Genomic DNA, 25254 nt, shown 5'->3' with positions numbered 1-25254 from the left:
AATCCTGGTGGACACCCATTCCAAGTGGCTAGATGTACACAGGATGATCTTCACCATATCAAGAGCCACTGTTGAGAAATTGAGGTGCTAGTTTAGCACCCACGGGATTCCAGAGGTGCTGGTCACTGATAACGGGACCCTGTTTATGAGCGAGGAGTTCTCCATATTTGTACAAAGGGGATAAAACACATCCGTAACACCTGTCCTCAAATGGCTTGGCCGAACGGGTGGTGCAAATGTTCAAACAGGGCATACAGACCACAGGCTCCCTGGACACGCGACTGGCGAGATTCCTCTTTCAGTATAGGACCATGCTGCATGTTATGACACGGATAGCACTGATGGAGCTGCTGACGGGCTGGTGTGTCCGCACTGGTCTAAGTCTGACTTTCCCAAGTTTGGGCAGAAAAGTAGAGCTGCAGCAAGACGCGGTGAAATTACCAAGATCACAAACACCGGGGAGAAATTTCAACCGGGGGACACTATTTATGTCCGGAACTTCGGAGTCAGTGCCCAAGGAATTGTGTTGGAGAAAACAGGGCCTGTATCATCGGAGGTCAAGACCCAAAAGACTTTATGTCAACACATCGACCATCTTAAGAGACCAGAACCTGCCTCAGAGGACACCGGGTTAGGGACGTCGGTACCTCCACCGTCTCATGGACTACTCCTTAGCCAAGACGTGCAACTCCCAGTGGGCCAAAGTCCAGGCCATCAAGAAGATGGTGACAACTTTGGCTTGGAGATGGATACCAATCGTCCGCACTCACAGACAACATTGTGTCTGGAGTCGAACCCCGGCAGTATTCCTCCACACATCGTTCAGAAAAGGTGGTCTACATACCCCTATATAACACCCAACCAAGCCCGACCACGGATTGAAGAACAACCATGTGCAAAACAGCGCAGAAGGCCTCCTCAGTTTGTGGCAGAGGGAAAACTTTCGGTGGGGGGGGGGGGATTATTAACCCCACAAGGACTATGGGGATACTGTGGATTGATTCCCCTGTGGGACTCATGGAGTATGACCTTCCCCGCTAGTGGGCGGAGGCCCACCGAACTGGGGCTCATAAGAACATAGTATTAAGGCTGGACCTGACAGGGGCTGGCATGTTGCTTGTCCCAACAGGACTGTACCCTGTAAATATATTCGTTGCCATGGGCAGACTTCTTGTGACTGTAAATGAATCGACGTCCACCGTACCGCTCACCTCCCTGGTCTTATTGGCACCGAACAGCTACCAGCAGTAGCAACCCTGGCTCATTTTTGTGCCCCTCCACAGTCAATGGCACTGAGGCCAATTGCACATCACCGATATCAGTTAAATTAGGCTGGGAAATCAATTCTAGGATTCTCATATGTCCGGCTTACTATATTAGACTATAACTCACTGCTATTGTACAGACTAGGGAATGAAAATGGTGATCTGGGTGTTTGACTGTAAATTATTCAGTCAATAATATTGATGGTTCCCAGCAACTAGAAGTAGCTGGATCCACAGGTCAGACTGCAATAGTTTTTATCCCAGCTACACACCAGGCAAACAGCAGAATGCCAGCTTTGTGACAGGAACCAGCAAATCCCACAACCCCACTCAACCGGCTTAAAGATCGATGTTCAAATCAGACTGCACTATGCTGGATATCAACATTCTTGGGGAAAGAACAGAAAGTTTCCATAAATTTAAACAATCGCACACATACCAGCAAATCTGCACATTAATCAAATACGCACACACTAACAAATCCCAGCGAAGAAGCACTTCCACCAGACTGCTGCACATATTTTCAAATAGAAGCATTTCTGGAAATGCATGCACATTTTAAAAACGGAGCTTGAGAAATAGGTGTGAAAATCTATTGCACTGGAAATTGTGTCTATCAATAACGCAGCCAACACTGGGATAAAGTTAGAAGACAGATTTAGGATCAAAAATAAGAAACTAACAAGAAATCACTTATAAATCAAATGAGCCAATTCACTTAAGGAGGCTTGATGGATTCCTCTTATTAAAAAAAAAATGAAACTGCATTGCAAACATTCCCCAGCCGGATTATGATCGCCCCAGGATGTGATAGAGGGCGTTCCAAAAACCAAAATAAAAACAAAATGGAGAAAGTTCACAGTGAGTTTTTGAAGAGCAAAAGACAGCAGAATGTTTCGGGCGGAACTGATCACTCCAAATTGTTATGGAAAAATTGTGAAATATGTTCTTGATCCAACTAAGCTTCTTACACAAGGGTGCGTGAGGCAGTGAAGAGCAGGAGGGGGTGCTCAATTGCCTTTTCTAACTTTTGCCCTGTAGGAATCTTACTGTACTACAGGGGAAGAAGCTAGCTGTTTGGTGAGCGTGTGGTAAGTGGTTGAGTCAGACTTTTACAGCACAGAAAGAGGCCCTCCGGCCCATCGTGTTTGTGCTAGCCATGAAGCAACTATTTATTCTAATCCCATTTTCCTGCACTTGGTCCATATGCCTGCATTCTATGACCTGTCAAGTGCTCATCTCCCGCCTCTGCCAGTGTTTCAGGCAGTGAGTTGCAGATTCCCACCACCCTCTGGGTGAAAATGGTTTTCCTCAAATCCCCTCCAAATCTCCTGCTCTTTGTCTTAAGTTTTTGGCCCCCGTTTATTGACCTCTCTACTAAGGGGAAATGTTTCTTCCCATCCATCCTATCTATGTCCCTCATAATTTTATACACAACAATGACGACCCCCCTCAGCTTTCTCTGCTCGAGAACAACACCAGTCTAAGTAGCCTCTCTTCATAACTGAAACACTCCAGCATAGGCAACATCCTGGTGAATTTCCTCATTATCCTCTCTCGTGTAATAAATCCTTCCTATAGTGTTGCGACCAAAACTGCACACAGTACTCTAAGCCATGGCCTCACGAGAGTTTTAAACAGCTCCATCATATCCTCCCTGCTCTTATATTCTATGCATCAGTTAATAATGGCTAGTATCCCACATGCCTTTTTAACCACCTACCAACTGCCCTGCTGCCTTCAGGGACCTATGGACATGCACCGCACCCCAATGTCCCTCTGCCCATCATTCATTCTATATTTCCTTGGCCGGGATTCTCCCCTACCCGGACGGGGGGGGGGGTCCCTGGCGGGATGGAGTGGCGAGAACCACTCTGGCGTCGGCACGATTTCTCCGCACCTTTAGGGGCCAAACCCTCACCTTGAAGGGCTAGGCCCACGCCGGAGTGATTGGCACGCCGCCGTCCAGCGGGTAAGGCCTTTGGCGCCACGCCAGTCGGGGCCGAAGGGACACCGCCGGTCGGCGGAAGTCCGCGCATGCGCGGGAGCGTCAGCGGCTGCTGAAGTCATCCCTGCGCATGCGCAGGGGGGGTCACTTCCGCATCGGCCATCGCGGAGGCTATGGCCGAGGCAGAAGGAAAAGAGTGCCCCCATGGCACAGGCCCGCCCATGGATCGGTGGGCCCCGATTGCGGGCCAGGCCATCGTGGGGGCACCCCCCGGGGCCAGATCGCCCCAGGACCCCGGAGCCCACCCGCGCCGCCAGTCCCACCAGCAAGGTAGGTGGTTTGATTCATGCCGGCGGGACTGGCATGACAGCAGCGCGACTTCGGCCCATCGCGGGCCGGAGAATCGCCGGGGGAGGGCCCGCCGACCGGCGCGATGCTATTGCCGCCCCCGCTGAATTTTCGGTGCCGGAGAATTCGGCAGCCGCCGGGGTTGGGATTCACGCGGCCCCCCGGCTATTCTCTGACCCGGCGGGGGGTCGGAGAATCCCGCCCATGGTCTCTTTAGTCCTCCCAAAATGCATCATCTCACAATTTTCAGGGTTAAATTCCATTTGCCAATGTTCTGCCCATCTATATTGTCCTATGATCTCAGATTTTCCTCCTCACTATTTACCATACCACCAATTTTTGTGCCATCTGTAAACTTACTAATTATATCGCCGGCATTAATGTCTAGATCATTAACGTACACTACAAACAGTAAGGGACCCAGCACCAATCTCTGCGGTACACTACTGGACACAGACTTCCAGTCGCAAAAAACAACCTCCGACCATTCCCCAAAACCAATCTTGGATCTAATTTGCCAAATTGCTCTGGATCCCGTGGGCTCTTCTTGGCCAATCTCCTGGGCGGGACCTTGAGCCCAGAGAGGATTTGCAAGTTAGCATCAGAGCCCCTGAAATCTCTTCCCTTGCCTCACACAACAGCCTAGGATAGGTCTCTGGGTCTGAGGCTTATCTACTTTTAAGCCCGCTGGAACCACCAGAGCTCCTCCCTCTCAATGCTAATCTGTTCAATTATATCACAGTTCCCCTCCTTGCTTTCTGTACCTACATCGTCCTTCTCTATACTCATTTAATACCTCATCCAAGTCTTTCTGCTCCACACGGAGGTTGTCACTTTGGTCCCTAATGGGTCCGACTCTTTTCCTGGTTACCCTGTTGCCCTTAATTTACTTATAAAAGATTTCCCGTATTTTGCACTCCAATGTTTTTTCATGCCCCCTCTTTGCTTTCCTCATTTCTTTTTTTAAGTACCCCACCACACATTCTTTACTCCTCCAGAGCTTCTACTGTTTTCAGCCCCCTGTATCCGTCATAAGCCTCCCTTTTTTCCTTATCCAATGCTGTATATTTCTTGACATCCAGGGCTCTCTGGACTTGTTGTACCCACCCTTTACCTTTATGGGAACATGTTGACATTGTACTCTCTCTATTTTGTTTAGAATGACTCCCACTGCTCTGATGTGGATCTCCCCCCCCCCCCCCCCCCCCCCCCCCTGCTGCCTTGCATTAAAACAAATGCCACCCAGCCTTGCCAAATTCCCTTCGGGCGTAACATTACTCTCTTTACACTGCCTTCCAAACCAACTTAGTTTTTCTTCTGTTTGACCATGCATCACCCCGCACTGTACCTCCACACTGTGACCCATCCCCCACCAAATTAGGTTAAACCGCACCAGCAAACCTCTCCGCAAAGTTGTTGGTACCATTCTGGTTGAGGTGCAATCCATCCGACTTGTACAGGTCCTACCTTCCCCAGAGATGGACCCAGTGATCCAGTGGAACACCGGTCTGCACCCCTTACTGTTGAGTCTCCTGCCACTATTGCTCTTCCACTCTTACTCCTCCAGCATGCGCAGCTGGGCCACCCATAGTACCGTGAACTTGGCTCTGGCTGCACTCACCAGAGGAACCATCACTCTCACTGTTTTCCAACACAGAAAAGCGGTTCGACTGTGATGCATTCTGGGGGCTTTCCTGAGGACCAGCCTGCCCTGTTTCTCCTGACTGGTGGTCACCCATTCCCTCTCCGACTGCACAGATCTTTCTACGGTTTTCTATTCTTAAGGTTTAAAGTAGTATATGAACTGGTGGTAAGGTTAATTAAATATATTTTTTAAATAAACTAACTGAATAAAATAACAAAGTAGTTAATTAAAACATACTTTGGATGGCAGGACAGATTACGTGTATAGGCAGAAATATGTGGGAGCTCCTGGATGCCAATGTGATCCAGGAAAACACATCTGCAGCTCGAGGAGCTTTGGCTCAGTCATCGAGCTGGAGGCTGAGGTGCAGACACTGTATCAGGGAGGATGAAGACACCAGGAGGCGGTCACCCCCTTAGGTTAGGGTCTTCTGATTCAATCAGGGACAAGAGGGTGTGTGATTGTGCATGGGGCAGGCAAGGGGACCCAGAGGGCAGGGGTCTCAGTCGTTGTCAAGCAGTTTTCAAGTTCTCTCACTTTATTTGGATGAGTGGGGGCTGCAGGGTGGATCAGTTAACTGACTGTGGCACCGTGGTACAGGAAGCCATTCAAGTGGGGAAGCAAAAAGGAATGTAGTGGTAGTAAATGACAGTATGGTGATCAGGACTGACACTGGTCCCTGCAGCAAAGAGCGAGGATCCATACAACCATGCTGCCTGCCCGGTGCCAGAGTTTGGGGCATCGGCTCAGGGATGGGGAAGAACTTGCAGTCGTTGCGGCTCATGTGGGTACCAACACAAGCAGGGTAAGGAAAAAGGTTCGGCCTTGTCAATATGAGGAGTTAGGCACTAATTTAAGAAGCAGAGCTTCAAAGGGACAATCTCGGCATGATTACCTCAGCAACATGAAAATTGACAAAGGGTAACTAAGATTAGAGAAATCAATGTGTGGCTCAGACTGGTGTGTAGAAGTGGGTTCCAGCCCACAAAACTAAAGACAAAACTAAAGACTTTGGGACGCGATGCACCAGCCATGTTGCACACAAGCGGGAGCGCGACGTGGCTGGTAGATGCCGGGAGAAGCCTCCCACAGGCTACCCGGCAGCCATTATGCCTACACAAGTCCTGCGAGGCAGCACGGCCATAATCCCACCCACAATGGGCAGAACCAAGCCACGTGCGCTTAAGTAGGTTTTAAACATTAAGTAAGTTTTAAACCTACTTAAGCGTACTCAACCATGATTTGAGTCCCCAGCTGGGCGGTGTTCAGTACTGGTCCACTCAAATTGGGGGGGGTTTCACAGTCCATCAGAGGCCCCGGGTGGTGAGGGATAGTGGCTCCCTGGAAAGTGGACTGCTTGGTATTGTCCGGCCTAGCTCCTTTGCACTGCCGAGGTGCTGGGTGGGACCAAGTCAGAAGGAGCACACCCAGGCATTGCACTGGCAGGATGGCAGTGTTGACGGGCAGGGCCCGAGGGAGGCCATGCCCATGAAAGAAGGGTGGAGGGGGGAGTATGAAGAGTTGGAGGGTGCAGGGCGGGTAAGAAGGGGCTCTGGAAGGTTGTGGGGGGGGGGGGGGGGGGGGAAATGAAGGGTAGGGGTCCTGGAAGGGGAAGGACTGGTCAAAAGGAAATGTGGGAAGACCCCATAGCGGGGTGTCCTCACTTGGAGGTTGGGGCATTCTTTAAAAATGGCAGCCCGATCCCGGAGGAGCTGGTCTGGCCAGCGAGTTCAGTTTCCCAATGATGGAATTAATCCTAAGGGCATGATGTAAAGGCCTTGTTGCGCTCTTGAGCAAGAGTGTGACACGGCAGTTAGATCCGCCGCAGCAGCCAAAATAGGGAACCGCACCGTGCGCCAATCGGTTTGCGATCTAACCGACCCATCCCCGTTGGTGAGAACTGAATCCTGCCACAGCATGGCGATAAACCAATAATCACAAATTAAAGCCACTCTCCATTAGCGGGAGCTACCCCCTATCTAACAGCCTTCCGTGATCTAACCGCCTCCACAGCAAGCAGACATGTTAATGCTGATTAGTACACCCTTTTTTAAAACGTGAAACTGGTGGAATGGCCGCTGTGGGGATCCGAGGATGTGAGTAGCCATCTTCAATCCAGGGCATGAGCCCGAGGGCACTGGAGTTGCTGCCCCAGTGCTCCAGGGGAGGGGCGGTTTAGATGGCACCGTGAGGAATGGCAGGGGATATGGGGGGGGGGGGGGGGGAGTCATCATTGGCAGTCAGTGTCTCATCCTCTCCAATTCCTTCCAGATATTACAAGATGGATGATATCTTGGACCCAGTGGAAGAGGCCCTCGCAGTGCTGCTGGCAGGCCAGGCGGCTAAACTCTGGAGAAGGCAGCAGCAGCAGTGTCAACAGAGGCTCGGGACAGAGCCCATGTGCAGAGCCCTGCCCCACACCCGAGAACCAGGCCGCCCATCAGACTAGCGAGGGACCCAGAGCGGGAGGCCGGTGACGGCCCAAGATGTACAAGCATCGCTCGTCTTTCGGACAGGTGACGGACAGCGTGTGCCCCACGGGGCTTTACCTCAACAAGGGGACAGTGCGGCATGTGGAGGAGCAGGATGCCCACTCCCGGTGGCCATCAAGATAACCACAACCCTGAACTTCTACATCTCAGGATCATTCCAGGGCTCGAGCTGTGTGGCATTTCACAAGCTGCAGCCCACAAGTGCATCCGTTGTTTCCCGGCTGCTCTGTTTGCCCGGACGGCGAACTATATACACTTTGACCTGGACCAGGCCCAACAAGGTGCCCGGGCAGGATTCTCCACCATCAACAGGATGTCCCAGATCGATCCAGGGAGTAATAGATGGCACCCATGTCACCTTGCACGCACTGGGGCATCAGGGAGTGCTCTACCTCAACAGGAAGGAGTTCCACTCCCTGAACGTCCAGCTTGTGTGCGACCACCACATGAAGATCATGCACATGTGTGCACGCCAGCTACATCCTGGGGCAGTCAGACAACCCCAGCCTCTTCGAGGACCACCCCAGGATGGCTTGTTGGCGCGTGGGTGATAAGTGGTACCCGCTGAGGACCTGGCTAATGACACCAGCACGGAGGCTGGTGACCGATGCGGAGACCGGATACAAGGAGGCTCATGTGGCCACCCGGACTGTCACCGGATGGGCATCGGACAGCTCAAAATGCAGTTCTGATGTCTCGACTGCTCTGGTGGTGCACTGCAGTATACCCCCAAGAGGGTCGCCCGCTTTGTGGTAGTCTGCTGATTTCTCCTCAAACTGACACAACAGCAGGGAGATGTGCTGGAGGTGAAGGGGAGGAACATGCATCCACTGGGGAGGAGAAGAGCGAGGAGGCGCTGGATAATGAGCCCGGGGAAGACCTGCCGGACCACCTGGAGGATGGAAGATAGGCGCAGGGGCGAGGGTATGGCACGCCCAGAGGGCCAGGGAAGCCTTCAACCTTGCCGACTTCTCATAGGACGTGGATAGGGTGAGGCTTCGTCTGTCATCCCCCCCCCCCCGCCCATCCACCGTCCCACCACACCCTTACCCCCCATCCTCATCCCTCACCTGGCCCACATTTCCCCCCCCCCCCTCCCCATCCACTCTGTTCCACCCTCCCAGGGTCTGCGTTGCATCACTCTAGGGTCGAAGGCAGGGGGGGTGATGATAACATGCTGTGAACTGAGCGCTGTTGCTTCTCAATTTATGCCATAGTCTGACTCCTGCCTGCTGAGTGCTCGCTCACACCCATCACCTGCACATTGTATGCCTGGGGGGGGGCGGGGGTTCAAGACCACCATGCGCTGGGGCATGGACTTGGAGGTCAGCCCGCATTGCGGAATAACATGCCAGAAGCGTTATATGTCTCGGATGCAACATGTTTCAATGATGCATATTGGTGACCCCAACTGCCCCTTGCCCACGATGGCGCCCCCCAACCCCCGTGCCCTCTCAGTGATCCTCGACCGGCTTAGCCTTCTGTGCTGTACCGCTGCATCTAGGTGTGTCCCCAGGATTAATATCAGAGGTAGAAGCAGCCTGCCACTTACTGCATCCCGTGGCCTTTAATGCACCTGGCAGGTGTCTTTGGGGGACACTGGGGCTGGAGGGCTTGGGGGGGGGGGGGGTGTTAGGGAGTTGTGTCGGGGGCCTCGGAGATCAGGACGGCATTTAAAAATGGTGTCCCAATCTTCCGTTACACTGAGATGTTCCGGCGAATGGAGCTCCTCAGTGCACAAAACGGGGCTATGTGCGACCTCGCTGCGAGCACCGGGAAACACAGCTAAACGTACTCGCTATGGCATTTTGCATCATCTGGCTCTGCCAGCCTTGGCAGCTCCCCAATGGTGTTGACAGCCTCAGCGGTACTCCTCAGTGACTGGGACATGCTCTGGAGTGCATCGACAATGCCCACCTGGGACTGGGTCATGTTCCGCAGCACCTCAGTAAGGCCCACCTGGGACTGGTACATGTCCACCAGCGACTTGAATATACTGCTGAGGCCCTCAGCCATGTCCGTAACTGACTGACCTATGTCTTGGATGCCTCTATTCATGCTGGCGACGTCGTGCACCAGGCTCTCCACGGCGGAAACCATCGGAGCAATTTTGGCCTTCGTGCCACACACTGACTCGTCATTTCCAGTGCCTGTAGCCTTTGGGACTCCTCCAATCGGCTATGGACCTGGAGTGCCGCTCACATCTCCCTCTGAATCTTACGGCCCCACCTCATTGATTGCATTGGCTCCAGGTAAGGTGCCAAGCTGGCAGTTCTTGTGCACTGGCGATCGGGCGGAGATCGGGACGGCATTTAAAAATGGTGTTCCAATCTCCCACTAAACTGAGGTGTTCCGGCAAGCGGAGCTCCCAGTGCACAAAACAGGGCTACGTGCGGCCTTGCAGCGAGCTTTGGGAAACACGCAGCTAAACATGCTCGCTATGGGACTTTGTTCCCTTTTAGTAAAAACCCGCCTTACATGCCAACTAGTTAGCGTAACATTTGCCATAGGGAAAATGCTCCCAGTAAGCAACACTTGTGTTTCAAAAGTTTGACCCTTGCTTTCAAATCTCTCTCTGATCTCACCTTTCTGGCCTCTCTAATCTCCTCCAGGTCCACAATGCTCCGAGGTCTCTTTGTTCCTCTAATTCTAGCCTCTTGTATATCATCAATTTTAGTCATTCCACCATTGGTCCTTTCAGTTGCTGAGGGACAAACCCTCGCAATCTCTCAAACCCACTTTTCTCCTTTAAGACATTCCTCAAATCCTTCCTCTGTGACCACGGTTTTCAGTCATCCACCCTAACACCCCCTTACATGGCTCAATGTTTGATTTTCTAATGCCCCTTGTGATGTTCCATTACAAAGTTATTGATTAAACACCTTCCTTCAGAAGATAAAATCAAAATGAACCCAAGTTTCCATCTTGCAATTTGTTCACAGAATTGTTACAGTGCAGGAAGAGGCTATTCGGCCCAGTGTGTCTATACCGGCTCTCAAAATTCTATTCCCTCACCTTCCATATTCTTCCTTTTCAGATAGCAGTTTAATACAGATCTCTGCTCACCACACCAGCTATTGGGACAAGGTGACCATCCAATCATAGGCCAGCAATACTCTAACTGACTACTAAAACAGTGACCGATTTGCCAAGAAAGACATTCCTGCTGGTATCTTTTCCCTCAGATGTCATTTGTGCCAAATCAAATTGATCTTTCACTGCAAGAGGATGTGCAGATTCTTCCCAAACAACATCACTTTAAACTAATATTTTCTTAACAAAAACTAAATTATTAATAATTAATTCCAAGCCAAAGTACTTCAGACTAACAGGGTCCTTCCATTCATTCAAATATGGCACAGACATCGTCAATAGCCACAAAGTCACGGCTAGTTTCTGAGGACCTGCAAATGACCGTTTCATATTTTCTGCACCTTTTTGTGGATGGTAAGGCAACTGGAAAAGTAAGTAAAAAGCATTTTGATGTTATTGTCAAAATGGAAACCATTGGATAAACAAGTCACGTTCAATCCTACAACATTGCAAAACAACTGCTCCAGCCTAAACTTTAACTCACTGTGTGGAATTTACATATACATAGAATATAGGAGCAGGAGGAGGCATTTTGGCCCTTCGAGCCTGCTCCGCAATTCATCACGATCATGGATGATTTACGTACAGTATCACAATTTACAGACTCAATTTCCGCAAACCGAATTTACAACTCCAGCTGCTTCGCACACCAATAAATACCTTTCTCATCCTTGGCATCACTTGCAGCTCCGAGAACGTCAGACTTTTCCTGTGCTTGTGAAAGTTCTCTCACAGCAGTCGATGCGGAGGGCAGTCTGTGAGTGTTCGGCAAAAACAAAGGCTTTTTGGCTACAGGCGGTGGAATTCTGTTGGGCTTTTTCTGTGCAGAAGGGGTTTCTGAAACAGTTTTACTCTGTGGATTTGTTGGACGTCTCGATTCAGTCTTCGAAGCTATCCGTCCAGAGACAACGTTAAGCTCAGCCATTAAGCTTTTCTTCACTTCTGCCTGAGCCTCAGGCGAGTGAGGGGTTTCAAAGACCAGCTTCTTGGGACTTATATTTTTTGAAAAAATGAAGCTGGCCGTTGAGGCAGGAGATTTGTGTAGAGCACCGTCATCAGGTGGCTTAAGCATCGTTTGTCCCTGAACGCCGGTGGCTAATGTGGGTTTCTTTACCGACAGAGAATTGGTGGGTTTTACAGGTGATTCCGAATCAGAAGAGGATGACAAACGGAGCAAGGACTTACGAGCAGGTTTGCTAGGCGCAGTCACGTTACTTTTGGTGATTGGTTTTAAATCCAGATGGTTTTTGTTGACTTGCTGCTGGCTTTCTGTCACCCCAGGCCCATAAGTGGTCATCTGGACAGATCGTAACCGCACCATCTGCAGCAGAGAGGCAGTAACAATTGGTTTACTATCCTGACCACCACCATCTTGATTAGGTGAAGGCTGAACGGTCAATTCTTTTTCAGAATCCTGATGAGACACCTTTGGTGTTTGAGTCATTACTTTTGAAAGCTGCGAACCAGCTATCGTTGCAGATTGGAGTCCTGAGACAAGAGGCTTCTGCTGAAGATTATTTGATGCAGCAGTGGCTGCAGATAGAGTTGAGGATTTAGGCATGGGTGCCACTTTAGTTTCTGTAGGTTGTGAGGGTGGGAGAGAAGGTGAGGCGAATGCTGCAGGTACAGGTTGCACTGGAGTTGCATCCTTCAATGTCATCTCAGGAGCGGCTGGAGGGGCAGCTGGTGGGGAAACCAACTGAAAATCCCCAGCAGATGATGTATTTTCTTGTGCTGTGCCTGTCAATAAAGGAGGTGGAGGGGGTGGAAACAGGAATTCAGCATCTTGCTGGCCTGAATGTGTAGCACTGATGTTCTCAGATGAAGATGAGATTTCTGTTGAAGGAGTAAAGACAGATGGGGACAAAGGAGGTGGAGGTGGTGGCCAATCGAGTCCTGATTGCTCCTGCTCACTGGCTTCTGAAACATTTGAGGAAACTGGAAGAGGTAATTTTTCAGTTACTGTTGTTTTCTTTGGTGGCGGTGGGTGATGGGCTGGGGGTGGTGAAGGTGGGGGTGTGCGGGATTTCCCTGCAAGTGGAATCATTTCCTGTTCAGGAGGAGCCAATAAGACAGGGGTGGGCACAGAGGTAGATAGAATGTGTGGGACTACAAGTGCCGAGGCTGAAGGCAGATCAACAACAGTTACATTTCCAGTGGCTAGCAGGGCCTGAGCAGTCTCGTCTGTAGTGACCGTCGTGGTTGAGGCTGCAGAGACCACAGGGACAGATGGCAATGGAGCTGATACAGCCACAGTGACCGGTGGGGCTGTGGCTGGTGTCACAGTGACCGGCGGGGCTGTGGTTGGTATCACAGTGACCGGCGGGGCTGTGGCTGGTGTCACAGTGACCGGCGGGGCTGGGGCTGGTGTCACAGTGACCAGTGGGGCTGGGCCCTCAGTGACCTGTGGGGCCACAGCGATTGGTGTTGGCACAGTGACCGGCGGGGGAACAATGACCGGGGCCGCAGTCACAGTGACCAGTGTTGCCGCAGTGACAGGCGGGGCCACAGCGATTGGTGTCGGCATAGTGACCGGCAGGGGCACAATGACAGGAGCTGCAGTCGCTGTGACCAGTGTTGCCACAGTGACCGGTAGGGCCGGGGCTGCAGTGACTGGCGGGGCCGGGGCCGTAGTGACCGGTGGGACCACAGCGATTGGTGTTGCCATAGTGACCGGCAGGGGCACAATGACAGGCGGGCCTGCAGTTGCAATGACCGGTGTTGCCACAGTAACTGGCGGGGCCGCGGCCACAGTAACCAGTGTTGCTGCAGTGACTGGTGAGGTCGTGGCCACAGTGACCGGTGATGCTGCAGTGACTGGCGGGACTGCGGCAGCAGCGATCTTTATAGCTGCAGTAACTGGCGGGGTCGCAGCCACAGTAACCGGTGTTGCTGCACTGACTGGTGGGACCGCGGCCGCAGTGACTGGCGTTGCCGCAGTAACCAGCGGGGGGCGATTGGATTTGCCGAAAAGGAAGGACGTTTTTTTTCTGGGTGGTGATGGAGCTGGTCCTGCTGGAGGTGGAGGGATTGCTCCTGGTCCCCACGCATACAACAACGATGGTGGTAATTTTGCAATTTTGACAGTGGGTGGTGGTGGAGCAGGTGATGATGGTGGAGGAGGGATGGAAAATAGATCAACATGCCCAGATACGGAGGATGATATTGATGCTGAAGATGTTGAGTGTAACCTTACTGGAGAAGTGATGGAAGTTGATCTTTCAGATGCTGTCGGTTTGGATGTTCCAATAGGGGGGGAAGGAGATCCAAGATTTCTCACCAAAGTGGGGGTTCCACTCTGACTCGAGTAGCCACTGGATGGAGACATGGTTCGCTCAGATTTGTTGGGCGAGGTTGCATTTTGCGGAGGAGAATTATTTGTTGAGTGAAGGATATTTCCCTTTGACTTTCCTCCACCTACAGCAGTCACCGGTATGTGATTGGGAGAAGATTTTGCAGCAGCAACAGGGGAACCCCCACAAGATTCATATTGAATGTTTTTAATTTCCCCAAGTGAAGGGGCAAACACATCGTCTTCCCCAGGTGATGCACAACTTTGATGTCTGAATTCTGAGTTCTGTTCCTCAGCTTGCTGTAAGGAATGAATTCTTCGAGGAGGAGCTGGTGGCTTCTTCATTTTCTTGACCGACAAACTTCTGGAGATTGACCGCTCGCTTGTTACACTCTGCGTATCCGATGCATCAATAATACTACTGGTGCTTTGTGCAGGAGACAGTGATTGATCAACACAACCATTACTTTTCAGTTCATTAGGTTCATGGTTTGAGGTATTGTGTGCAGCTGTATCCTCAGTTGCTGCTGCAACATTCCGTGCAGAACAGGCATTGACCCACCTACTTGTGTTTGCACGAGGATCGGGGGCAGAATTTGTAACATTATGTTGGTCTCTCGTTCTCTCTCGATCCTCTTCCACAGGATTTTTAATCTGTGCATTTCCCTGTGATGAAATAGTGGAATTGTTTGATACGATGGTTTCAGAAGATTGAGAATGACTCCAAGCATCACTCGAAGCATAATCCCGGCCATCGTAATTCTGCAGGGAGGTGGAGAGGGAGTAGGCAGGAGAAGGATCGCATATTAAGCTGTTTCGGCTGAGGGTACGCACACCATTCTGACTGGTGTTGATCGTCAAAACATCCACTGCCGCAGGAAGTATTGCATTCGGAATGATCTTGGATAAGTACGTTGCCTGAGGTGACATGGACATGACTGGACTTTGGAGAAGCTCACTTGGTATGGATGATTTTGGAATGGCTAATGATTTTGGTCTTTGGGGAAAATCGCTAAGTTCCCAGTTAAAGTCTAAAGTGCTTATAGATTCATTACCTCCCTGTGACGAATCAGTAAAATTTACAGACCGCAAAGAGCCCCTTGCTCTAGAGTGGGGCACAATATGTAAGCGATGATTTTCATCATCCCCAGATGCTGAGACAACGCCAGCACTGTCTGCATCAGGCACCTTCTGACTGGTGTTTGATAGATGAGACTTTTTGCCAATCCCTGTTTCAAAACAGAAAGAACAAAATTAAAACCTAACCGTGACTCAAATTTGACTAGTTGAGAATCAAAAGCATTCCTCGAGTGAAGCCAAACTAAACACTCCATTCACAACTGTCCAAATTTGGGGATGACATAGAATTCACTTTTATAATAGAGCCCAACCCTTGTGAATAAAATGCTGGCACTTTATCCAGTCTCGGCTGTTATAATGTGGGGAAATAACATGTGAATCAAAGGTCATTTATCGGAATTTAAATTTAAAATATCATGCACTTGATTATTAAGCTACTGGGAAAATCCGAACGGGGATTAAGTGAAAGCACACATTTATAAATGATGTGCAAAATGCCCCCTCCACTGCTGTGTGGCCCAATACTTCAGTTATGGTGAACATCAGCAGGAGTCACTTAACAAAAATGAGATTACACAGTTCAAAACAGAACTGTTCAAATTTTGTGGATGGTTCTTTGATGGGGATCTAACTTCTAACACCTGCTGCTTTATAGCACCAGGACCCGGGTTTAATTCCAGCCTCGGGTGACTGTCTGTGTGGAGTTTGCACGTTCTCCCCGTGTCTGCGTGGGTTTCTTCCGGGTGCTCCAGTTTCCTCCCATAGTCCAAGGATGTGCAGGTTAGGTGGATTGGCCATGCTAAATTTCCCCTTAGTGTCCAAAAGGTTAGGTGGGGTTACTGGATTAGTCGATAGGGTGGGGGCGTGAGGGCTCTTTCAGAGGGTTGGTGCAAACTTGATGGGCCAAATGGCCTCCTTCTGCACGGTAGTGATTCTATTATTCTAAACAGAGGGTAATTGGGGCCTGAGATCGAGAAGGATGAAGGGACTTTTCTGTTAATTCTATAACCTCCTGCGCCTATGCTCGCAGGACATATTGATCCAATAAATCCTTTTCATTGAGTCAGTCATGCTATTATAAAGCATCGGGTCACTATAGGGGGAAATACAATTTTAGGTTTCTACGTGGAGGTTTCAAGGAGAACCCTTAGAGCTGCAGATGTAGCAACAACATTGTTGCAGCTGGTCACAAGGTGAACATAAAGGTCATATCAAATCCTAAACCAAAAAATGAGAAAGCATCATATGATTCAAATGCTAAACCTTTAAAACACATTACTGGATGGATTCACCAGCCCTGGAAAACATCCTATACAACAATTCACTCTAATGCACAAGTTACATAATGTGACAAAGTGATAAAATATTCTATTCTGTTTCCATATCTCTCGGCTTCCGGGCACAGCACAGAGAAGGATGAGATCAGTAACTAACATTTTCTGTCGTCATTACTGTTCAAGTCATTTATAAAAAGTGAAAAGATTCCAGTCCCATTCTGAATTTTATTTGCTGACAATTGTACCATTTTTGAATTGATTCTTCCCTAATGCACAGAGATAGGAGTTTAACCATCATCATTTACTATAATTGTTCCCAAAATAAAGTTTAAATGAGCCAACTTTAAGTGTATATTTTCCTCGAGTTTAACTTCAATTCATAAAAAATTATTTACGGATATGGACGTTGCGGACTAGGAGACATTTAGTGCCCATCCCTAATTGCCCTCAAGAAGGTGGTGGTGAGCTGCCTTCTTGAATCGCTGCAGTCCCTGATGTGTAGGTACACCCACAGTGCTGTTAGGGAGAGAGTTCCAGGATTTTGACCCAGTTACAGTGAAAGAACAGCTGATATAATTCAAAGTCAAGATGGTGAGTGAGTTGGAGGGCAATTTCCAAGTGGTGGTGTTCCCAGGTATTTGCTGCTCTTGTCCTTCCAGATGGTAGTGGTCGTGGGTTTGGAAAGTGCTGCCAAAGGAGCTTTGGTGAGTTCCTGCAGTGCATCTTGAAGATGGTATACACGGCTGCTATTGTGCGTCAGTTGTGGAGGGAGTGGATGTTTGTGGAAGGGGGAGCAATCAAGTGGGCTGCTTTGTCCTGGATGTTGTCGCGCTTTTTAAATGTGTTGGAGCTGTACTCATCCAGGTAAGTGGACAGTATTCCACTGGCAGCACAGTAGCACAAGTGGATAGCATTGTGGCTTCACAGCGCCAGGGTCCCAGGTTCCATTCCCTGCTGGGTCACTGTCTGTGAAGAGTCTGCACGTTCTCCCAGTGTCTGCGTGGGTTTCCTCCGGGTGCTCCGGTTTCTTCCCACAGTCCAAAGACGTGCAGGTTAGGTGGATTGGCCATGATAAATTGCCCTTAGTGTCCAAAACGGTTAGGAGGGGTTATTGGGATAGGGTGGAAGTGAGGGCTTAAGTGGGTCGGTGCAGACTCAATGGGCCGAATGGCCTCCTTCTGCACTGTATGTTCTAACACACTCCTGACTTATGCCTTTTAGATGGTGGACAGACTTTGAGGAGTGAAGAGGTATGTTACTCACCACAGGATTCCTAGACTTCGACCTGCTGTCGCAGCAACAGTATTTATGTGGCTAGTCCAGTTCAGTTTCTGGTCAATGATAACTCCAGGATGTTGATAATGGGGTATTGAGCAATGGCAATGCCATTAAATATCAAGGGTGATGGTTAGATGGTTATATCAGCCGAATCCTGGATATTGTCCAGGTCTTGCTGCATTTGGACATGGACTGCTTCAATATCTGTGGAATTACGAATGGTGCTGAACATCCATCAGCGAACATCCCCAGTTGTGTCCTTATGATGGAAGGAAGGTCATTGATGAAGCAGCTGAAGATGATTGGGCCGAGGACACTGCCACTTAACCAGTTACTGAGCTAATGATGCTCTGTCATGGTTTCATTTCAGGGTGAGAGTAGGGAAGTAGCCATTATCCTGAGCGTTTCTGTGGATAATTACAGAACCAAATAATTTAACCAATTCTCGCGTTCAGCATATGTTTACAGATACATAAGGTGAACAAGATCCTTCCCTCACTGAGTAGGGATCATGACAATAGGACTGTGCTTTTCTCTCCCCAGTGCCATGTCCAAAGGTAACACCCCACTGCACCAAAACAGAGAGGTTAATGTAATACAGACTAAACATCAACCCCAAGATTATACTCATCGATAAAGCCCCTGCTCCAGGCTATCCATTTATTAAATGCAGCCATTAGGAAATGGTATTTCTGTTATGTCCAATTTCAGTCACACACTTGCTCCAGATTCTGTTCTAACATTCGATTCCTTCAAGGTTACAAAAAAAAAAAAATAGAATCCACAAAAGTTCAACTGCCAAACAGTTGAAAAGTCCCGAATAAGCAATGTACAAACCTAGTTCCTGTTGGACATGCTGTGGAATTCCCATTATAGTTGTTCTCCGAATTCTCTTCTCTTTCAGTTTGGGTCCTTTAAAAGATGACTGGACCTTCTGATGTGGTTGCGGTTTGAAGGTTGTTCCTGTTTTTGTTAAGAAGAAAAAAAGTTAGGAAACTGCACACTTTAAAAAATCTCGAATGACATGAAATATTCCTGTTTTAATCCATTCAAATTCCCACCCAACCTAATCCAAACCTAGGATTCTAATTTGTATTAGTGCGACGGGACAAATAGATCAAAATTCCTCACGTCTCCACTGTGACAAAGTTTTAACTTCCTCTCCTCGCCCTGCCGGCAGCCTTTGGCACGGTTGACTCCACAATCCTCCTTCAACACCCCTCCACCATTGTCCAGCTGGCAGGAATGTTTTCTCTTCCTGTTCCTGCACCATCACCTCTGGTGTCCCCCAAGGGTCAATCATTAGACCCTTCTATTTCTCATTCTGTCCCTCAGTGACATCTTCCAAAGAGAGAGTTAGTTTTCACATGTACACTGACAACACCCAGCTCCATCTTACCACCACCTCTCTCAAACCTGCTACTATCCCTATCTTATCACTGCTCCCAATGCGGTCTCCTCTACATTCAGACTGGGTGGCCACTGTGCGGAACGTCTTCATCAGTCCGCAAGCAGGACCCCAAACTTCCTGCCGCTTGCCATTTTAACGCAACAGCTCACTCTCATGTCCACATGTCCATCCTTGGCCTGCTGCAATGTTCCAGTGAAGCCCAACGCAAGCTGGAGGAACAGCATCTCATCTTCCGGTTGGGCACATTGCAGCCCACAGGACTCAACACGGAGTTCGGCAATTTTAGATTGTGACTTTTCACCTCCATCCCAAACACCCTTTATTTCTCTTTTTTAAAATATTTCATACATGCATTCTGCCATATTCCACACATGCATTAATATTTAATATGCCATATATGTATTGCCTGAATTCAATCCCCCCCCCCCAAAAAAAAACTCATACCAGACCACCTGTCATTTGTTCTTGACGTTGCTGCTTTTTGTTGCAGTTTCTACATTCTCCCTCCTTTCAGTTCTGACAAAAAAAAGTCTGTGGACTCAAAACGTCCAGGCGATGCCAGACTTGCTGAAATAGTCCTGCATTTTGGGGGTTTTATTTCAGATTTCCAGCATCTGCAGTGTTCTGCTTATTTTTCCTACATTCTACCAGCCAGAACTGAACAGGCAGAAATTTCCTCCACTGGGCTCATTGAAGACCTTGTCTCAACCTCACCACAAACTCCATTCCCTCGCCACTGACTCCATCCCTCTACCTGACAACGGTCTGACTTTAACCCAATCTGTTCACAACCTTGGTGTCATGTCTCAGTCCGAGATGAGCTTCCAATCACATTCACACCATCACCAAGATCACTTCTTTTCAACTCTGGAGCATCACCTGACTCTGCCCATCTGAGCTCCGCTGTTGCCGAAACACTCAAGTCAAGGAGACTTGGCGACTCTATTCTAATACATTCCTGGCTGCTCTCCAATATGTTCCCCTCCGTAACTTTGAGGTCACCTAAAATGCTGATGCTTTAACTACTAACTTGTACGAAGTTTCATTCACCCATTAGCCCTGGCCACACCAACCTACACTGGCTCACAGTTAAACACTATCATCATTTTTAAATTCTTATTCTTCATGAGCTGGCCCCTTGTTCCCTCTGTAATCCCCTCCTCTAGATCTACCTGCTCTCCTCCAATTCTGGCCTCTTGATATGAGCAGATTGTAAATTTCTCCTTCACGGATAGCTGGGCCCAAGTTTCCTGAGCACAAAGTTCTGGCATTCCTTCCCTACACCGGTATGTGTGTCGACCTCACTCTTCCCGCTTTACAACCACCCTTATGGCCAAGCTTTTAGTTATCTGCCCAAATATCTCTATATGTGGCTCATACGGAAGGAATGCATGTCAAATTTGTAAATAAGAAACGTCACACTATGTATTCCCTTGCCTTAGAAACACATAATTCCTACAGTGCAGTAGGAAGTAATTCAGCCCATCAAGTCTGCACTGATCCTCTGAAAGAGCACCCTAAACTAGGCCCACTTCCCTGCCCTATTCCCATAACCCCACCAAACCTGCCCATCTTTGGACTGTGGGAGGAAACTTGAGCACTCTGAGGTAACCCACGCAGACACAGACACTGGGAATAAATGCAAACTCCACGCAGTCACCCAAGGCCGGAATTGAACCCGGGCCCCTGGCAATGTGAGGTGGCAGTGCTAACCAGTGTGCCCCCCCCCCCCCGCCCCCGACTGACAGCCTAACCTCTCTCAAACAAATTGATGAACTCGATGAACGGCTGCCACCTCCGGGCAAACCCCTGCAGCGAACCCTCAAAGCGAATTTAATTTTCTCGATCTGAGAAACCCTGCCATGTTGCTAACCCATACCCCCGACTTCAGGGGCTCCGAGTCCCTCCATCCTAGTGTCCGGGCCACCAGGGAGGCAAACGCCAGGACATTGGCCTCTCTCGCCCCCTGGGCTCCCGGATCTTCCGACACACTAAAGATCGCCACCTCTGGACTCGGCACCACCCTCGCCTTCAAAACGTCTGACATGACGTCAGCAAACCCCTGCCAGAAACCCCTCAGCCTCGAACATGCCCAAAACATATGGACATGCTTTGCAGTACCCCTCGCACAGCGCCACATCTATCCTCCACCCCCTCAAAGAACCTGCTCACCCGAGCCACAGTCATATGTGCCCTGCGGACCACCTTAAACTGTATCAGGCTGAGCCTGGCGCACAACGAGGATGCATTGACTCGCCTCAGGGCCTCCTCCCATAATCCGGCCTCCATCTCCCCACCCAGCTCTTCTTCCCACTTTCGCTTCACCTCCAATATCGGGGCCCCCTCCCACACCATCAGTTCCTTGCAGATCTCTGAAAACATCTCCTCTCCTACTCTTGTTCGCGTTCTCGACTCCACCTTATCCAGTAGTCCCTGGTGCGGCAGGTGAGGGAAGGTTGATACCGGCCTCTGCACAAAATCCCTCACTTGCATATACCGGAACCCATTCCCACCTGGCAACCCAAACTCCAAATCCTCCAAGCTCAGGAAACCCTCATCAATAAAACGATCTCCAAATCTCTTGATCCCTGCCCGCTGCATCCTTCGAAACCACTCATCAAGCCCCCCGCCCCCCCGGAGCGAACCGGTGGTTACCACATATCGGTGCCCACACCGATGCCCCCTCCAACCCCATATGCTGCCTCCACTGTCCCCACACCCTCAGGGCTGCCACTATTACCGGGCTTGTGGAGTATCTGGCTGGCGAGAATGGCAGAGGTGCTGTTACCAATGCCCCCAAACTAGTGTCCTTACACGAGGCTGCCTCCACCCACTCCCACACTGACCCCTCCCCCACTACCTGACCATCGCAATATTCGCCGGCCAATAATAATTGATGAAATTCAGAAGAGCTGCCACCCCTCCCCCCCCACCCCCACCCCGCCCCCCAATGCTCCCGCTCCAGCAGCACCTTCTTCACCCGCGGGGTTTTACCCGCCCAAACAAATCCCGAGATCACCGCATTCACTTTTAAAAAAAAAAGAACGCTTTGGGGACAAAAATTGGACGGCTCCGACAAACCTCGTGAGAACTGTTATTTTGACTGTCTGGACCCGCCCCGCCAATGGCAACGGGATGCATCCCACCTCATCTGTCCTACCAACCGACCCAGATTCCGTTTATGCAGCTGCTCCCACTCCACCTGAATACCCAAATACCGAAAGCACCCCCCCACCGCCTTGAACGGCATCTCACCCAATCTCCTCTCCTGCCCCCTCGCTTGAATCGCAAAGACCTCACTCTTACTCATATTCGATTTATACCCCGAAAACCTGCCGAATTCCTCTAACATCCCCACAATCCCTCCAATCCCCCCCCCCCAGCGGGTCTGAAATGTATGACAGTAAATCACGAGTGTAAAGAAAGACTCTGTGCTCCATGCAACCCCCCCCCCCCCCCTCCCCCACCCCTGCCAGACATTCTCTGTGCCATTGCCAATGGCGCTATAGCCAGGGCAAACACTAGTGGGACTCCAATATTTCCAGAAACCGCCTCATCCCCTCTTCCCCAGCTGGGAGCTCCGACTCGTACAATTTACTATAGAAGTCCCTAAACATCCCATTCACGCCTGCCAGGTCCAAGATCGGATTCCCACCCGTCCCCTTCACTTTCCAAATCTCCTTCGCCGCCTCCTGCTTCCTCAACTGGTGCGCTAACATCCTGCTCGCCTTCTCCCCATAGTCATACACTGCCCCCTCACCCTTCGCAACTGCCCTACCGCCTTACCCGTAGATAATACCCCAAACTCCATCTGCAGCCTCTGCCGTTCCTTTAGCAGCCCCGCCTCCGGGGCCTCCGCATATCTCCTGTCCATCTGCAGGATTTCCTCCACTAGACTTCTATTTCCGCCCGCTCCACCTTCTCCCTATGTGCCCGAATCAATCTAAACTTCCCCCTAACCACAGCCTCCAGTGCCTTACAAACCATATCTGCCGACACCTCCCCGTGTCATTAATCTTTACAGCGCCCCAGATGGCCTTCCTCACCCACTTAGACACCTCTTCCTCCGCCAACAGACCCACATCAAGCCTCCACTGCGGGCACTGGACCCCCCCCCCCACTTTGTTCATTTGCCGATCCACCCAGTGGGGGCCATGGTCCGACAGCACTATTGCCAAATACTTGACATCTACCACCCCTGCCAACAACGTCTTATCCAACAGAAAGAAATCTATTCAGGAGTATAACTTGTGCACATGGGAGTAAAAAGAAAATGATTTCGCCCTCGGCCTCCCAAATCTCCATCGATCTATCCACGCATCCCATGTGCTCCGTGAACCCCCGAAGCTTCTTGGCTGTTGCCGACACCCTCCTCGACCAAGACTGGTCTCAGATCCAGGACTACATTAAAGGCCCCCCCCCATAATAAACCGTGTGTAGGTCAGGAATCCTCCCTAGCACCTGCCTCATAAATTCAACATCGTCCCAGTTTGGGGCATAGATGTTTACTAACACTACTGCATCTCCTCCAGTTTCCTGCTCACCATAACATACCATCCCCCCCAGAACCAGCCACGAAACCTCCCACCTCAAACGCCACCCCCTTCGTTTTAGAGTCCAATCCCGAGTGAAATACTTATCAACCCATCCCTTCCTCAGTCTAGTCTGGTCCCCCACCTTCAACTGGGTCTCCTGTAACATGGCCACATCCGCCGTTAAACTTTTTAAATGTGCGGCCACACGGGCCATCTTGATCGGCCCAATGAATCCTCGCATGTTCCACGTGATCAGCCTGGTCAGGGCAGAGCCATCCTGCCCCTGCACCCCCCTCTGCCGATCATCCATCGTCCCTCTTGGGCCAACCTCCAGCCCGCGTCCCGCACCGCCTCAGGCCCGCCCTCGGGCACCCACTATCATCGATCCTCCTCCCCTTACATTTCAAAAGCCCTACCCCTGTACCCCCCCCCCCCCCCCCCCCGCCCACCCAGTTCCTCCAACAACAACCTCTGCCTCCATCCCCCCCACTAACCTTCTGCTTGCACCCCACTGCGCTTCCGTGAACTAGCCCACCCAGCTAGTCTGGCAGCCCCCGCCCATGGCACCTAGCATCCTACCCTCGACTGATTCCCCTCCCCCCTGCCCAAACATCCTACTAGTGTAAACAAAAACGACCCCTCCCCAAGCCCAATCGAAGAGATCAACCCCCCCACCTTCCAACAGAGAACAAAACAAACCTGAAACTGCAAAAATGGCCCCAAATGCAAATTAAAAGCAGCATCACAGCATCTCCACCAAAGTTCAAAGTCTACCTTCTCCTGCCAGCCCATTGTCTTTGACAAACTCTATTGCCTCCTCCGCCGTCCCAAAGTACAATTCCCGGCCTTCATAGGTCACCCACAGACTTGCTGGGTACAGCAACCCAAACTTCACCCCCCTTCTTGAGGAGGGCCACTTTGACCTTGTTAAAACTCGCTCTCCTCTTGGCCAGCTCTGCACCCTGGCCCTGGTATACTCTGATTTCACGGCCCTCCCAGGTGCAGTGCCTCGTCTGCCTGGCCTACCTCATAATTTGCTCCTTGTCCAGGAAACGGTGCAACTGCACCACCATCACCCTCGGCGGCTCGTTCCCCTGGAGTTTCCTCATTCATGCCCTATATGCTTTCGATCCACCTCCAAAGGCCATACGAATGCATCCTCTCCTAGCAGCGCCTCCAGCATCCTCCCACATACTCACCAGTGTCGTCTCCTTCAATCCCCTCTGGCAGGCCCACAATCCCGATATTCTGCCTGTGCAACCAATTCTCCAGGTCTCCAACTTTCTCCTGAAGCCGCTTCTGCTGATCGCTCACCAGCCCCATCTCGGCTGCCAGAGGTGAACTGCTCCTCGTGTTCCCCCCACCACCTCCTCCATCTTCTGGATCGCCTGATCCTGGGCCTCGAGCCTCATCTCCACTCGGTCAATCGCCGCTTTAATCCAACCCCTCCAGATTCTCCTTGCGTTGCTGGGTGAACCTCCTGTTCAGGAAGCCCACCAGCTGCTCTGTTGACCACTGAGCTGGCAGGGTGCTCCCTGACCCTCCTCCGTCATCTCCATGTGCGTCGCAGGCACTGCACCAGCTTTTGCA

The 25254-nt window shown here is 50.5% G+C and overlaps 1 protein-coding gene across 2 annotated transcripts in view; it reads right to left on the bottom strand.

Moving 5' to 3' along the window:
• nhsl3 (NHS like 3) overlaps positions 1–25254 on the bottom strand; it is a 323611-nt gene that overhangs the window by 37425 nt on the left and 260932 nt on the right. For both annotated transcript variants that reach the window (XM_072500084.1, XM_072500090.1), the window contains exons 5-6: positions 18556–18681; positions 11452–15312 (exon numbers count right to left, since the gene is read on the bottom strand). In XM_072500084.1, the coding sequence (XP_072356185.1) occupies positions 11452–15312; positions 18556–18681 (3987 nt within the window). The remainder of the gene's footprint in view (positions 1–11451; positions 15313–18555; positions 18682–25254) is intronic.

The sequence above is a fragment of the Scyliorhinus torazame genome, chromosome 1 (assembly GCF_047496885.1).
Source record: "Scyliorhinus torazame isolate Kashiwa2021f chromosome 1, sScyTor2.1, whole genome shotgun sequence".
In the NCBI taxonomy this organism is placed as follows: domain Eukaryota; kingdom Metazoa; phylum Chordata; class Chondrichthyes; order Carcharhiniformes; family Scyliorhinidae; genus Scyliorhinus; species Scyliorhinus torazame.
The sequence above is the reverse complement of the archived record's forward strand: the minus strand, read 5'-3'. Positions and strand labels throughout refer to the sequence as shown.